General features: G+C 35.0%; 1 protein-coding gene and 1 pseudogene across 1 annotated transcript; one reads left to right on the top strand and one right to left on the bottom strand.

Moving 5' to 3' along the window:
- Positions 1–5429: 5429 nt before the first annotated feature.
- On the bottom strand, positions 5430–12288 carry LOC130725748 (kinesin-like protein KIN-12C; annotated as a pseudogene).
- Positions 12289–12420: 132 nt separating this feature from the next.
- On the top strand, positions 12421–16681 carry LOC130725732 (protein NRT1/ PTR FAMILY 4.6-like). The gene is made up of 2 exons (XM_057576938.1): positions 12421–12570; positions 16229–16681. Exons 1-2 carry the CDS (start codon positions 12421–12423, stop codon positions 16679–16681), a joined length of 603 nt encoding a protein of 200 aa, XP_057432921.1.
- The last annotated feature ends 1159 nt before the right edge of the window (positions 16682–17840 follow it).

The raw sequence follows: 17840 nt of genomic DNA, 5'->3' as shown, positions 1-17840 counted from the left end.
ATAGAACCTGAAACAATGTCATTTACATGGTATTTGGGTGAAGTTTGCAAGTGAATTGTAAAAGGGCATAAGTTATACAATTGGAGTTCCATTCTATATTAATAATTATAGTAATTGATGTCATAGTTAAATCATAATATATGACACTCACTTTTTTTTATTGTAGTGGTAGTATGAAATCTATAATATAAATGAGATATGCGAAAAATGTTGGAATTTTTTTAAATTATAAGAATAATATATGAAACTTGATTAAAAAAAGGAAAAATGTCAGATATAGATATGAGATATGTATCATAATTCATACCATACAATATGATATTGATTCAGTCACTTCTAAAAAAAGGTATTGGGTTTCCATCAATGTGAAGATATGTATCTACAAGTAAAATTATGAATTCCATATCCTCCATGGCTCCATCAAGAGTGTGATAAAACAAAGTGTGCAAATATTTTTATGCCTCAAATATTAGTATGTTAACAATAAGAGTTTGCTTTCACATTTTTTAAGGGAAGCGATGGAACGGGACGATGGGAAGAGGGGGAAAACGCGGGAAAGCTTCGCTGAGCTGGCTTTTTAATTTATTACTTAAAAAAATTCATAATTAGAAACTCTATAAACAGCGTCGTTCCATTCTTCTTCTTCGTTCACGCATTTTCTGAGTCTGAGGCTCTGAGCACCTTCGTTCCCATCTGAGCTGAGCAGAGCAGAAGAAGGTTGAAGATGGTGAATGCTGGCTTCAACGTTGTTGCTCTCATAAGAGGTATATCCTCTCTCGCTCCTTTTGATTTTCTACTTGAATGTGCGAGTGATTCAACATTTCAAAAACCACTGGAATTTACAGAATAGAATCGGTTCAAAATTAGGTTTATGATCAAGACAACTGTGCAATTTATACTGATTCAAGTTATCCCTAGTGTATTGTGCATTGTTGAGGTTGTTGTTACTGGATTCAACATTTGCTTCACTGTTATCCCTTGCTTATTGTGCATTGTTGAGGTTCTTGTTACTGGATTCAATATTTGCTTCACTGTGATCCCTTGCTTATTGTGTATTGTTGAGGTTCTTGTTACTGGATTCAATATTTGCTTCACTGTGATCCCTTGCTTATTGTGTATTGTTGAGGTTGTTGTTACTGGATTCAACATTTGCTTCACTGTTATCCCTTGCTTATTGTGTATTGTTGAGGTTCTTGTAACTGCATTCAATATTTGCTTCACTGTTATCCCTTGCTTATTGTGTATTGTTGAGGTTCTTGTTACTGCAATCAATATTTGTATTGTGTATTGTTGAGGGTGGGTTGTGGTTCTGTGGGGTTTGGATTCACAGTACTACTGTTGTTTTTCTTCCCCTTTGATATATTTTTTGGCTTATACATTTTGTAGATGTGATTCGGAATAGGTTTTCAATCAATCCGAGATTTAACGTTGGGTGTAGTTTACACTATTTGGCTCACACTAATAGCTTTAGTTTTGGAAGACTTTGTCATGGGAATGCTGCTAGATACACCCCTTGGATCAAACCACCTCCGGGATACATGTGTGTGAATGGGGATGCCAACAAGGACGGTTTTGTTTCTATTATAATAAGGGATTATGATGGCAAATATATTCTTGGCTTCACAAAGAAAATAGAACCACCCTATGATAGCTTTAAAGGTGAAGTAATGGTTCAAGTAGAGATTGCCAGAATTGCTAGGGATTTAGGAATAAAGAATGTTGCATCCTATACCGACAACGACAGAGTTTCGGGCTTAATCAATGGAAAAAACCCAAAAACCTTGGAGAAGTCAAGGTTTGTCAAAGAAATCAAGGAGATAAGAGAGCTTATGAACAACAAAGATTACTTTGATAATTTCTTTGTTGCTCATACACTAAGGGAAGGAAATCAAGCCAGTGATCAACTGGCAGATTGGGCTAGAGATTCAGAAGAATCACCACATTTTGCTGGTTCTAAAGCTTCAAAAGATTGGAGTTTACATTTGGCTATGGATCCCTATTATTTAGTCCCGCAGATTCAGCCTCCTTCTAAGATTGAAGAGATTCTTAAAACTGATGCAAATGGGGACGAGTACCGAGTTAAACCTAGAGAATGGCATAAGAAGACAGGGCCTGCAGCAATTGGAGAGGCAGAGCAGCATGGAGGTATTTGTTTTCATGTTCTCTTATGCAATTATTTTCACTAATTGTTTGTTAATTGATTGCCTAACTAAGTTCTTTCTTTTGATTTAATCTTACAGATTGAGTGGCGTGCGATTGGGGTTCAGCAAGGCAGATCCGTGGCAGGGTTCACTCTGCAACAGTACATAATACCATTCTCAAGTGATTACCCTTTACTGAAAAAATTGAAAGGAATACAATAGTATATAGCTTTTATAGTCTTTTTCGATATGGATGTTGTGAGACATAACTAACTGTTGTGGAATTCTCTTCTCTGGAGAATTTTAATATGGTCCATTGTCATTTAAATATGTTTCTGACATGATGTTTCTTCATGTATGTTGGTGCACTTCAGTGTACTCCTATCCTACGGTTTTTGGATTATATCAGTCATTTTCAGTTACATTCTGCAAATGTTCTCTCCAATTCATGATTCTTGGCATTTGTGTTTTTGTGATATAGTTATGATTCATACACATCTAGTAGACACTTAAATAGAAAAAAAGAAGAAAAAAGAGAGAAATAATGAATGTGAAATTTAAAATATTCAATGTGATGTGATTGATAGTGACAAATAGAGAGAAAATTAGGGTGTTTGTGGGTGTTATGTTTGTGATAATTTTGCAATTGAAATGTTATACACACGAATGTGATGTGATTGATAGCTTTCTTGCTCGGATTTCAAGCTGACTTGTCCCCTAAAAAGATGTTCAGACTGTTTTATCTAACATTTCTTACGATTGGTAGCCACATCACCATAGCATGTTTACCATTGGAAGATTGTCTCTAATCTTGGTGCCCACTAGGGTGGGCAAGTATCAAAATGATCCACCGGTGCACCATTGATTCAATACCGTTAGATCTAAGATTCTTAGAATATTCTTCAAATTGATGGTTAAGATTGAGTGAACAAGAAAAGGGTACAAATGTAAATTGACCATCCTCTTCCACACCCATTCTTGCTGCAGCTCTCGTTCATCTTCCTCTTCGGCATCAACCACGTCGACAAGTTCTATTGCAACAAGAGAATCGTCCTACACCCTCAAAAACTGAACATGTTCAAGGAAAAGGAACTGCATCGGTGGTTTCAGATCTGTGTTTGATTAACTCCTCCCTTCAGAACTGGGTTTGAATCACTCAATCGAGATCTACTCCCACCGCTCTGCTTCAGTGCGTCACTACTTGCATGTTGAAAGCTTTGCACGTGATGTTCTTAAATTTAATGGATCTGCAAATTCATTTGATTGTCCTTTGAGTCCACCATAAAAAGGAAAAGGATGAGATCGAAGCTTTGGTTTCCACAGCATGATAAATCTGGAGTTGACATCCAAGTTCATATATTTGAAATATGGAAGATGTGGTCCACGCATGCCTACCTCTGGATTTCAAATTTGTGTAAAATGAGAGATTTGATTTTGTTGATGGATCTGCATCTTGAAGCTAAGAACGGTGATGACTGGTGACAGCTTGAAGTTCCAGAAATAAAAAAATAATAAAAGGACCCCGAACTCTGAAAGGGGGAAACATACGAGAGAAAGAGGGAGAGAGATGAAGGTAAGAGAGATTGAAGGCATAGCGACACAGTCGTACCTCGGCGGCGGCCGCGCATGAAGGTTGTCGCGGTGGTGCGATGAAGACAAAGCTGCTCTACCACTAGAATCAACATCTTTAATTTTTTGGATATATTTTAATATATTATGAATTACTGATATAGCCTTGGGTGCACCGGTGGACCAATTTTTAAAAGGTCCACCCTAGTGGGAACCTCTAATCTTATTGTATTATTTTACTTTATTTAATAAGTTCTGATTTTTTTTCTTTTGGTGTTAACGTCTAATTACAATTGAATTCAGTTTTAGTATATATGAATTCAATTTTTAAAAAAACATGTACGTTTCAATTCAATTTAAAGTTATAAATTCTAATATTCCTAAAGCATTGAGGAATTATCTATGCATTTTCCCGTTTGAACAACTTATTTGAGTTTATCTTATAGCATAAACATTTATACTAATGTTTGGAAGAGCTTATGTAAGTAGCATATGACCTACCTATAAACTATTTTGAGCTTATTTTTATAGGCTATCCAAAGTAAGTTATGAAAAAAAGCGTATGCTTATATATAGCTTATTTTATATTTATTTCAATTAATTTCTTAAAATAGCTTATTAATAAGCGCTTATGTCGTAAGCTTTTGTGGTTATAAGCATTTAATTAAGTTGCTTATTTGACTAGCTTAAAACTTATTTGAATAACTTTTTAAAAGTCTTTGGTAAATGAGTTTACTTTAGTAGTTTAAAGTTTTACTTAATAAGCTACCTGATGTTGCTTCTAGCTTAGAGCTTATTAAATTTATTATTTTGTTTATCCATATCATTTTACCAAAATTCCATCATTACTTATTTTATATTTTTTTTAAAGTCATTTTATATGTTTATAAAAAAAACACTAAACTTAGATTATCTTTTAATCATTTTTATTTAGAAATAATTACTATTCAATTTTTAATATATAATTCTAAAAAAAATATATAAGCTTATTTTATTTAATTAAAATATAGAGCTAATTAATTAATAAAAAATAATAATATTATACTCTTAAGATGATAAATAATTTGGATTAAAATACTACGCTTTTAATATTAATATCGCATATGTATTCATGTGTAAAAAAATAATGTTAAATATAAAAAATATATATAAGAATGTCGTTTAATGTTATTTTACAATTTCAGCATGTTCAAGAGGTGCATAAGGGATGAGTCTTGATTGACTCTTACCCGACCCTGAATATTGGTTGGATCAATATATTGACTCTAACCCGTCCTTATACACGAAGCAATCCGATAATGTTCGAGTCTAGGTAAAACCGAGCTAATATGAGACGGGGTAGGTTCGTCAAAAGGGTTCTAAGACGCTTAAAGAAAATAATTCATTTGATAAACTTTTATCCTCAAATTATAAATAATGACAATGAACCAAATTTCATAATCCTTTAATCACTGTCACTCACTGAATACACACAACTTGTTAAAACTTAGAAGCATGCAAAGCACAGCAATATAATTTGAACCTGTTATATCAAATTTGAACAATAAAACAATTTCACCTTTTTTAGTGCTACTGAAGCTTAATTTGCATTCAATAATTCATCGCCTTATCTTTGTTTTACTTTTGCTATTTTTCCAGTGGGCTAACGTCAGTGTATATTTAACTAGAGTGTTTCTCAAACACACACTAAGATGTTAAACGATGGAAACCTCACACATATGAACTGAAAACTCAAATCAAATCATGGCAAATGCCAAATGGTTGTCTTAAAATAACCACAAATTGGCATATGCCACCATTTTTTTTTGGAGACATTTATGCTTGCATTTTCTTTTTAAGTACAAGACGTGGAATCAATTATACAATTGAAGGGTATCTGTACAGTTTACATCAAATCACACACTGCATCAGACACCAAAAAACTTGGTTGTTTCTTGTTAGCCGTGTGAATTATTGCCAGCAGCTTTGCGATACTGAGCAAGCTCGTTATTAACACGAGAAAGCCGTTCAGCTTGAGACAACCTCCTACTGAATCCAACGTTACCCGAATTTACAGCGCCATTATCCTGTAATCCACAAAATATAAAGGTATTAGGTGAGGAGGAAAATAACACACCTTGTCTTTTTTCTCTTTTATCTCAATTCTATCCCTTCTTTTTCCATCACATCTCTCATTATATCTTTCACTTTTCTCTCTTTTATTTCTTTCTCACTGTAGTAGAGATGGATATTGGAAGATAGAGACATGCCTTAGTATTTGACGACTGCTGGATGTTTTGAGTATGTTGTGTACCGAGTAGTATGTCGTGTACCGAGTACTGTTTTCACCATGTCATCCAATTCTGCAACTTTCTTCATGAGATTGGTCTTATCCATCTACAAGAAGAGGCAGCACAAACCATTAGCGCAGCAAATTTTGAATTCTGATGTGGAAACTCGGATAACAATTATGTGTTAATGCCCTACCTTCAACATTTCATTTTGTGCAGAAAGCAACTGATCTCGCTCTTGGAGTTGCTGCTCTGCTATCTGAGTAGTAGCACGTCTTCCTCTTTTGTTTTCAGTTCTAACATGCAGCTGAATCAACTTAAATGTAGTTAGAATAATAGAAATGAAAGTTGTGAAGGATTATACGCTATTATGGTTATGTTTCGTTAGTGCAAACAGACGTTTACACGCACATAAAGACAAAGTGAACATAACTCTTCTTATTATTAACATTGAATCCCATCTGAAATATCTTGTTATCAACATTGTGCTGACAGTTGAGGAACCATTTTATTGAAAGATACAAAACCAACATATATAACAGCTGTTTACGCAAGTCTCAAATCTTTTTCAATATCCCAGACACACGGTTAACAGAAGTAGTTAAAATAGAATAAAGACTGACGAAATCATGACATATTGCAATTACAATTGAAGACAAATTAATTAGAACATATAATAACGCATGGAAAACAGACTGATTTGGAAGTATACTAACCTTTCTCTTTCATCAATGAGATTACTTAGCTGCACTCTCAGGTCGATATTCTCTTTTTCCTGATGAGAAAGAAACGGTAAATAAGATAGACACATTATAACATTATATAGTCCACTGAAACTTTGGCATCATTTTGGCTCCGAGTACCTTTGCGAAGAACTCTTCTCTTTGTCGATTAGCTTCCTCCACTAACTTCACAATTTGGTTTTGGTCTATCAAATTCTAAAACATACCAAAGCATGCATGGCAATGAGAAAATCGCGAGAAAACCAGCACAATGAAATTTCACAATTTGAAAATGAATCAGAAACTTACTGCATAGCTTGTAATGTCCAATTTGACACCAAGAAAGTCCCGAATGACATCATGAGTCATGCTTTCAGTAGCAGCCAGCCTTGTTTGTAGCATGCATACCTGATACAATATATAAGTTTTAAGGACATTATGTATTAACTAATTTTTGTGCTAATTCTTCTCATCACTGTTAAAGAATCTATATGGGAAGTGAATGCTATTCCTACACCTAAAATTCTAAACGTAGCCTACACTTTAATTTTTTGCTAGATCCACTTTGAATATAGTCTCGTCCACATATTTCACAACAATAAGTTTCAACTTAAAGCAAATTGAGATATTCCAGTTAAAGCAAATGGAGATATTAGTTTTCGTTTGGATGAAATACTTGAGGCTATCATTTTCAATTTTTCTCTTTCTTTTGATGAATTAACCAAAACCCTTATGAACATGACATGAAAATGATATCAATGTTTTACTCTCCAAGCATCTCCAGTTCTACACCTAGGACACAGACCATAAAAGATTAAAGACCTCCTTTTGTCGGCTAGCTGCAAGAGCTTCTACTTCTTCCACACGAAGCCGTGCCGCTGACAATTCTTGATCTTTCTCATGATTCATCTGCTGAACTATAGTTGAAATGTATCTGAATGGTTAGCTCGAACCTCTAGTCCTTGTTGAGTTTTTCTCAATTTTCTCTGATGTTGGTACTGCTGATGTTGAATATGACATTTCTGTTTTGACTTCACGGAACATGGACTCCAAGCACTTGTCCTAACCAAGTATAGGGAAGCAAAAGAGATGGTAAGAATAACAGATAATACAGTTTTGTTTTCAAATAAAAAATCAAACCTTCTGTTGGTACTGCAATGCTTGGGCTTCAGCGTGCAATACTATTTCAGAGATGTAACTCTGCCCTTTTTAATCTTCCAAAATATATACAAAATGCCAGACTTCAAGACTGAAAAAATGAGTGCGACTTTATTATAATAAAATGTCTCTTGGCAGTTGAGAACAATACCTCCTTATCCTGTTCTGCCTTTTCCTTCTCAAGAAGCTTTATACGATTCAGTGCCTCATGAAGTTCCTGTATTTTGATAGATTGTTTCCTGCATCAGGGTTTTTTATATAATGGCAAGTGGAGAAAATTTATCAGAAACCAATTACAATAAAAACAGCATAAAGCCTTTTCCCCAATAAAAATGTCTGTATGTGGATAAATCAGAAATCAACAATACATGGAAAATAATTTTGACCAACTATAAGTGTGAAAATTATTTTTACATTAAATCTAAGACATCGGTGACGAATATAGTTGATCAAGAATAAATAGTCATACAAATCAAGGAAAGGATAGCATCCCAAACCAAGATATCTGCTTGTCAGTTTGATCAATTGTACTTTCTGAATCTGCATTTTTTGGTAGATTCTCAACTAACGATAACCTCCCTTTGAAAGGTTGGAGTTCCATTTTTTAGTGAATCGTTAATTGAAAGATGTCTTCCTACCTCCTCATCCATTTCATACATCCCTATGAACAATGCAGTCTAGTCAGTAAAAAACAAAAAAGTAAAGAAAAGTGCAATTATCTAACTGAGCCATCTTAACAAGCAAGCATGCCGGTAGAGGTACCGACTACTGAGCATTAATAATATTCCCTAGTCCCTACATCACCACACTTTCAATAACCTTCCTAAGTTTTCTGATACAACAAATGGATCATGCATGCAACTAACCTTTTTCTCTAAAACATTTAGGGTAGATTCGAGCTCTTCAATAGAATGTTCCAGAATCTTAGAGCTTACTAGACTCTGACTCCTGCAAATGAATTTCAGTTCCATAAAAAGTGGTTCCCCTAATAATAATTATTTTAAAGAAGAAAGAACCACAATTGTCAGCATATAGATACCTGACGAGCTTCCATGGCAATAGTTTCCTTTTCATAAACCAAGGAATAAGCCATCTCAAACTTATCATTCACGACACGAACTTCTTCAAGAAGTTGGTCTCTCTCTATGATCATCTGATTTAGCTCATCGTCAATGCTTTCAAACAAGGAAATTGATTGGTTTTCCAGTGAAGCTGTCAGATTAGCAATTTCTTTTTCCAAGCCTTGTATCACCACTTTATGCTCGTCCAATTTCCCTATAGCTTCGGTTTTGTTCGCATATAATCCTTTCGGAAGCTCCCTTAAGTCTACATTTTGATGAGAAAGATTGTCAATTGATTCTTTAGCAAGCTTAAGCTCATAGTTTGATGCATTTAAGGCCTTCTCATTGTCAGCAAGAGAACCTTCAAGTTTTATATTTTGAACCAGTAGATCATCAAGCTGACTTGACTTAATCTCTAGCTCATATCGAACTTTCCTTAGAGAAAGTATATGAGAGTTCCTTTCAGAAGCAACACTCTCAGTCTCAGTTGATAAATCAGAACTATCAGTGCTCAATTCATCAGAATCTAAGAGATCTTCATCCACCAGTTGAAATCTAGACACGTCTACTTCTGTGCTAATACAATTCTCTATGATATTCAATCTTTTAGTCCTTTCAACAAGTTGCTCTTTTATCTGATGCAGGGTGTGATGCTGATCTGTGAACACCTGATATTTGTTTGTAATTGATGTCAGGGAGTCAACAGTATAACCGTCACAACTTCTATGATGCATCTTCAAACTCCTCATGTCTTTTGTTTCTTAAACTAGGCCCTGAATGAAGTACCTGTAAGTAGAAGAAAGACCCAATACACCAGTTTGGGAAGTTTCTATCTGTGTTTCCATATCGACCAAAAAGGCTTTTACAGTACTTTCCATCTCCCCTACTTCTAGCTTTGTTAACTCAACTTGACCCAAACGATTATTTAGTATCAAATTATACCCCACGTCTTGATTCTCAGAAGTAGTACAACTTCCAACTCTGCCTTGCGTATCTAGTTCAGGGACAGAAATATCTTCAACATCACTATTCATGTGAGCTACATTATGACTATCACAGAGCCATTTTGCAACAAGGAATGCAGCATCAGCTTGTTTGGATGCTATACAAAGTTGATTGTTTGTAAACATTATCTCATTTTCCAGCATCATTATCATATTGGACTTCTCATTTAACAACACTCTTAACTGAGCTATCTCTTCAGTCCCTTTATGGTTATCTAGCTGTTGAAATGCACTTAACGTTACAGTTGCTTCCTGTAAGGAATTTATTTTCAACTCCATGTCCAATATCATCTTTTGTGCATCCTCCAAACTACTTTGTAGATGCTGAATTATTTCCTCTTTCTGAATATGCTTTTTGACAGCCAAGCCAACATGTTCACTAATCCAAGCATTGACCTGAGGAAATGAACAAGAAATGTTTTTCACTTGTCCACAGGTATCATTGAGAGATCTGGATCCTTCTAGAAGGAAGGTTGTCAGTTCCAAGATTGCCTTTTCCCAGTCCATACAGTGTGACTTAATTTCCTCTTCTTTTTCTGCAACCATATTTCTTGGTTCGGTATTTTCTTGAGAAATGGAGGATAGCCTCCCATCTAACTGACTGAAGACTAGCAACCTCTTCCTGCAAATGAAGAATTGTGCTGGTTGTCTCCATCTCAACTTCTTGACAGACTGTTTCAATCTGCTGTTTCTGAGATAACTGTGGTGCCCATTTCTCTTTATATTCATCATTAAGCAACCACACTTCCTCAAGATTATTGCTCACTTTTTCCAATCTGGCCTCTAACTCTTTGTTGTTGATATATTCATTACCTTTAGCAACCACTACTGAGTCACCCATAGTATTTCCTTCAATTATATTTGTTAAAGCATCATCAGTTTCCCACACCCAGGATGGCATATCATCTCCAGAATCACTTCTTACGGACATTGTCTCAACTGATTGTGATGAACTTGATTGTAAAACAATGAAGCATACACATGTAACTTGCTTCCCTAAAAACTGAGCATAACTTGACCTGATTTTCATTTGTCATGGAGATTGTATATTTTTCTTGCAGATGGACGAGGAGCTGCACAAGAGAAAACAAAATAGTAAATATACATAATCTGGACAGCATTAAAGTAAGGTTTTATGTTTTGGGAGAGGTAGGATGAATTCTGGGATCTAGCCAACCTGATCACGCAATTCAGAGGTTTCAGCCAGCAATCTTTCTCGTTCTCCATGCTCATAGAAGTTTTGGCATCTGGGTTAAGCACTGATGGAAAGTGAGTCATTGACATTCAGAACTATATTAGGATTTAAGAATATTAACTGCCCACTCAACATACTGTTGCAGTTATTGCAAAAGCCTATCATTCTCCAAAGCAAGTCTGGATGATTCTGAATTTTTGTCAATATTTGCTTTAAGCAACTGAATCTCTTCCTGTAAAGTTCTGTTTCCATCCATGAGATACTTTTCAGCTGACAGCTGACCTTCTACCAATAATTCAAGTTGTTAACTTTTTCCTCACAGTGCCTCAGCATAATTGACGTATTTTGAGCATCATCTTCCCTTTGTCGAGCCTGTCGAGAATACCATATAAGCATTTTGAGATCATGATATTGAAAACGCCATAGCTTACTCACATAACAAACCAGAAATTTGTTTGGGTATATATAACTGCTATACCTAATTTATTATAGTGCTTAAAATGGTGGGATCCTGAAAGCTAAATTTTTTGTCAAAACCATACATACCAAGCAGTTCATGCGTTCAATTTCAGCCTTAAAATTCTGGATTGTAGTCTCAGCCATTTTTTCTCTCCTCAAGGCACCAACCAAAGCGGATTTCATGCATTTGACCTGCCCAGAAGTAACAGCTCCTACTTTCAGTGACTTATAATGATTATTATTGGATAAAATCCCCTGACGATCTCACACAAGCCATAATACAAGGACATATACTTCTGAGTTCTGAACATAGTTGCCTTACCTCTTTGTTTGGAATGAGTGGCTTGTGGCCTGCTGTTGCTCTTTCTCCCAGAGAGTCATATACTTCTGACACTTCACGCAATCTACAACTTTCAGAATTTGGCTCCAAATTTGATGGCGGACTTAAGAAAGAATTACTTCTCATCAGAAATGAAAGTTGCTCCTGTGCAAATTCCATATATGCCTCATCAATGTCAGCCCTAAGCTGTAGTACAATGCCTAGAAAAACATCCTACAATTTTAAAAATCTTAATCCTACCTTCAACTGTTGAATTTGCCACTGCAGTGCACTTATGTCCCCAGAAGCGTCTTCATTCACTTTTGCCTTTTTGGTTCTCACTCTCAGCAATCCACATTTCACAAGGGGAAGCCAAATTATCAGCACAATTCAAACAAAGCAAATGTGCATAGGCAATGCACACACTGTGGAAGGCTAAACCATACTGTTGAGACATGCTTTCTTAAGCATGGCTATCCACCTGGATTTCCAAATGGCTATAAGCCAAATAAGGCATATACTATGACTTCAGAAGGTGCTGCTCCTTCTCATGATCAAGATGATCCTTCAACTTCAAGTCTAGAGCTGAGTACAGAAAAGTTTCAGAGTCTCCTTGCATTGCTTCCTGCATCGAAGCCTACTGCAGTATCTCATTCTACTTCTAAGCCAGTGGCATGAGCACACTCTACCAATCTTGTGAGCAATGTTATTTCTAATAACATAGGTAATATAACCACTCAATGGATCATGGACTCAGGTGCCCACTCATAACGTAGGTAATATAACCACTCAATAGAGAAGTCCATACAAACATGCTATTGTACCAGTACTATATTCTTGCACTTGTTAACTCAGCTTGTGTAAAATGTATAATTCAGTCAACTCAACAGAACAAATACAAGAATTCGGTACTAGTAATACAGAATACAATGTCATTGACAAACAACCACCTTCTTAATACACAAATGTTAAGGGAGATAACTCTACAAACACCCACATGGGATTAACTTTGAAATTAAATGAGAGACAATTAGTCCACGAAACCACAGTCATGATGCTTATAAGTTACAACTATATACACAGATAGAGAAAGAGTGAAGTGAAGAACCTGTATTTGAGTTTGAAGTCTGATTCCGCTGAAATCAGAAAGAGAGGAAGCTAAAGGAGAGAAAGAAAGTTGGTTCTGTTGGGGTACCACCAGTCTTGCCATGCTTCTTGTGAGGTATGACTCCACACTCCACAGAGAGTGTTGGTGTTGTATGAAGCTGAAAATTTGAAGTGTGTTTCCTTCACACAAATAACTAACTACCCTCCTCATCTTTCCTTGCGATAAGACAACGACCAACCTCCACCTCTTCTTTAGCATTCTCAATGTTTTTTTTTCTTAATTCTTGAAAAAAAATCCATTTATCAGATAAAATTGTACCACTTATGCTTCTGCTCCCCTCATCTATTTTTCTTTTTTTTTTTTCAAAATTATTCTTCTTCCTATATTTAGAAAGTTTGGAGGGTTTGGATCAATCACTATCATGGGCCATGACATGAACCTCAGATTGCTTGGTACTTATAAATCACCCACAACATAAAACTCACATTAGTATGAGGAATTGGTGATACAACCTTACGATGAGAAGTGATATGTCTTTATTAACTGAACTAACGTTTACTGTTAGGGGTGTTTTTGGATTGGGTTGGACTAGCTTATGCTTGATTTTCATCAGACCCTAAATATTGATTGGTCAATTTTAAGCCCAAACATGTTTCTAAATTCAGAAACTCGATGAAGTGTGGATTTAAGAAAGGTAGGACATGGACCAAAAAAAAAAAGGCAGGACTTCAAAGGATGAGTTTAGATTGGTCAGAAAGACAAGCTGAATGCCAATTTCAAGTAGTATTAAAGAATTATAAATATTTCTTATTATGTAAAAACACTAACTTTTAATCTTATCAATGAAGGGGAATGCTAACTAACTCTCACTTAATTTTGTGAAGAAGTAAGTTAGCAACCAACACCTTTTGATTTGGACTAAAAACTTCAACTCTCTCCTTAAAAATAGTTCAAAATATAGGTATTTATGTAATTTTATTTTTATTTATTTCAAAAAATTTAATTTTATCACTCTTCATTTAGCACTTATTTATGTTTCTCTTTCTTCTCCATCTTCCTCTTCCTGGTACATCTCAAGCGTAACATTGGGCTTTTCCATGAATGATCTCTTTGGATTAAAAATCGCCTATTACCAACCGTTTGTTCGGATTGAAGAGGACGAGCAGAAGTCGTGTTTCGTGTATCACAGTTTTAAACACAAAGTGCCCCATTCATCGCTATGTTGAATTTCAAAGTTTACATAAAGAGGTTGTGTTCAAATAGATAACATGGACTTGATTTTATGCTTTATCCAGTATAGCATATTGTTTCAACTCTTAAAAAAGGAAAATCCATGCGCTTTAATATTTTGTGACAGAATTTAGCGGTGTCGGTGTTGAGCTATACATATATTTGGCTATTTGTACTAAAATTTGCATGATACAATCAATAAAATGCACTCATAGTAAAAGTATTCGTCAGATGAGTTGGGACGAGTTATACTTGTCTTTCACCCAACCCAAAATATTTCACCCGACTAATTTTTTTAAACTCAAATCCGTCCGTAAATTTCAAGAAGTCCAATGAGGTGCGAGTTAAATAAACGTTGACCAGTAGTACGAATTAAGAGACAAGCCCAAATATATACTCCTCTTTATGTCGTCCCCTCATCTAATATGAGTGTGTCTAAGATACACATTTGAGTGTGTGATTAAAATTCTTGCTTGAGATTCGAGAGCTAAGATAAGAACAAGATACATATAATAAAAATGGCTAAGATAAGACCTTTTTTTTGGACAACGGGCTAGGATAAGACCAAACATCACAATTTAGCGAGCAGCATCATCACTAAGCTTCCATTTCCATTATGTCAAAATGGGCCCGGTCTGTGTAAAGTTTCTCAATATTAATAGCAATCGGGCTAGCTATGCTTAGCCCAATAAACTTGCACACTATAATAGCATCACTATTCTTATTATTATTATTAGGGATGAAAGTAGGTTAAGCTGCGAATCGATTAAGTTGCAAACCCTCAAATATTTCGAATTAATAAATAGTATGGTTAATATTTTTTAAAAAGCACATTCAGTTCATATATTAATATAGTATGTTGTCCTTTAAAAAAAAATTAATATAGTATGTTGTTTTACAAACTCAAAATTTTTTTATCACTTTTTTTATACCTTAATTTAATATTATATCCCTTATCTATCACCTTCAAATTTAACCTATCATAACTTAAAAAAAAAGTTAACCTATCAAAACTTGGACTTAACCAATAATCACAATTTTTTTGTGTGTTCGAAAAAAAAAGTCACAAATTTTTTTCTCCTTAGTACAGTAGAAACTCTTTAAATTAATACTCGGTAAATTAATAAACTCTCTAAAATAATAAATTTGTCCGGTCCCGACTTGGACCAATGTAAAAAATTGAAAAACTCGATAAAATAATAAGATAATAATTTTTCGGAAGATCCCTTTATAATTTTCGGTCCCAAGAAAATCATAAATTAATAATTCATAGAAACTGAAAAAAAAATTACACTCAATTGAAATGTGATTCAATAGTTGTCTGTTTTTCTTTAAAGTTCAAGTCTATTTGGAGCTCATCTCTAACATTTGTTCCTCTTGTTTACATTTACTGTACTTCAAAAGTCATTATTGATTTCCAATGCATATGAATACAGTAGTTACTAATTTACGTTGAGTCTCAAGGTTCGCTGCAACGTAATTCTAAGAGGCATAGACTAATTTGCCTTTTTGTTTGGTATTTACAATATAATTACTGAAAAACTTTTTAAATTAATATCGATAAATTAATAACTCTCTAAATTAATAAATTTCTCCGGTCCTGACATTATTAATTTAAAGAGTTTCTACTGTACTATAATTCAACTATTTCAATCAAAATATTTATCATAATAATGAGTTATTAATATCATAACCTTAAACAACCTTTCTCATAAAAAAAACAACCTAAACAAGAAAAGGGGGTTAGATTTCCCACCCCACTATTATTTTATCTAAGTAAATGCTGGTTCCTCCAGCCAAGGAATAAGTACTGAAAAGCAATCCAAAGGAATGAGATAGGTAGTGGTTTGGTAGCATCATCAACTAGGCCTGAGTGAGTGGCCACCCTTTTTTAAGAATTGTGAAACAAATGCAGCATTCTCTTTCTTTCTTAATTTTCAATTACTTGACTAATTTAGTATGATTTATACTACCTGTTTTAAAATTGAGCAGGTTCTTATTGCTGCTATACTGAATTGCTACTGCACCAATAAAAACTCTAGCAATGCTGTTGTGAATATGGTGTCAAGCCCTTTTGGTCCACACTCAGGTAGAAAAGAATCAGTGGAAGAAACTAACAAAGCAAGCACATCAGCTGAAACCCCATCAGAGTCCCTCAGTTTTCTTAATGGAGCAGCTGTAAACAAGCCTGTATTTTCATCACTAGAATGTACTGTACAGCAAGTAGAAGATGTCAAGATAGTATTGAAGGTACTGCCTGTATTTGGCTGCACCATTATGCTTAACTGTTGCCTGGCTCAGCTGTCCACATTCTCTGTTGAACAAGCTGCTACAATGAACACCAAGCTAGGTTCCCTCAAGGTGCCACCGGCTTCTTTACCAGTTTTTCCAGTGCTCTTTATCATGACACTAGCAATTCTCAGACCAAATATATGCTTAACTTAATCTTACCTTAAATCTTAACTATCAATCTATAATCTCATTCACACAAATATATGTTTACCACGTTTACTTATCTCTATCATGGTGAAATCACAAAAAGATTGAAACTTTGAAGTCAAATGGAGTGATGAGAAAGGAAAATGCACCTGGGGCAGTAGAATTCTTGAAACTTTTTGATGCATAAAGTTAAAAGTTGTCCGAGAAAAATTGAAATCCCGTATTCGTTAACTGTCAGATCGAGCTAAAATTTGGATATGTGGTTCATAGCACATGGAACTTCAATTTGAACGGTTGGATCGGAAAATAATACATGTTTTGGTGAGAAAATGAAGTTTCAAAAGTGTACAGGTCGTCGGGCGGCCCTCAAAGAGTGTCGGGAGGCCAAGGCGGTTCAAGAAACCCACCTGTGAAGAAACAGGGGGCGCTGGGCGGCCTTCAGATGGTGCTGGGCAACATATACTTCGACCCATCACTTGGAAACTGAGAGAAACACAAGAGAGACAATGGGAGAGGCTTAGGAGGCTAGAGAAGAAGCTTCGGAGGTCGGATTCGGCGGCCAGGAATCACGACAGTTTCGTTTCTTCGTGATCTTCATCTCTATTTGTAAAGTTATCCATGAAAATGGATGACTAATCTCTCTTTGTTGAGATTTAATGTAGTTGTATGATACTTATGATCTCTATGTGATTCTCTTAAATTTGTCATGTTGATGTATTATTGTTTTATGGCATGCTTTAAATGTTTTGAGTGTTGAATATACCTTGAAGATGTCGTATTTGATCTTATCATATGAATTGAGAACGACATGTTGTTTGGCAATGGGGTGGTCGTGGGTCACTTGTTTTGATTTTGGGATATGAACATATTTGAATTGTTGATAAGTTGTTTATTTTCTATCCTTTAAATTAAATGGTGAAGTTGTTGCTAAGTGATAGAGATGAAAATTTTAATGTTGTTATTTTTTTGTTGTTATCTTAAGATGAACTTAAAAGTCGTTATCTTGTCTTGAGATTCGAATTCAAAATTGGATATCTTATCTTGATTTTGAATTCGAGTTTTTGGTTGTTTTGTTTTTCGAAGCTAACCCTTAGTGTTTGCTACTTGTTTATGTGGGCGTTTAACGCTTTAGATGACGAGTCGTTTAGTGGTGAAGTCTGATTGT

The sequence above is a fragment of the Lotus japonicus genome, chromosome 1 (genome assembly GCF_012489685.1).
Source record: "Lotus japonicus ecotype B-129 chromosome 1, LjGifu_v1.2".
NCBI classification, from domain to species: Eukaryota; Viridiplantae; Streptophyta; class Magnoliopsida; order Fabales; family Fabaceae; genus Lotus; species Lotus japonicus.
Note: the sequence above shows the minus strand (reverse complement) of the source record. Positions and strands in the feature narration are given on the sequence as shown.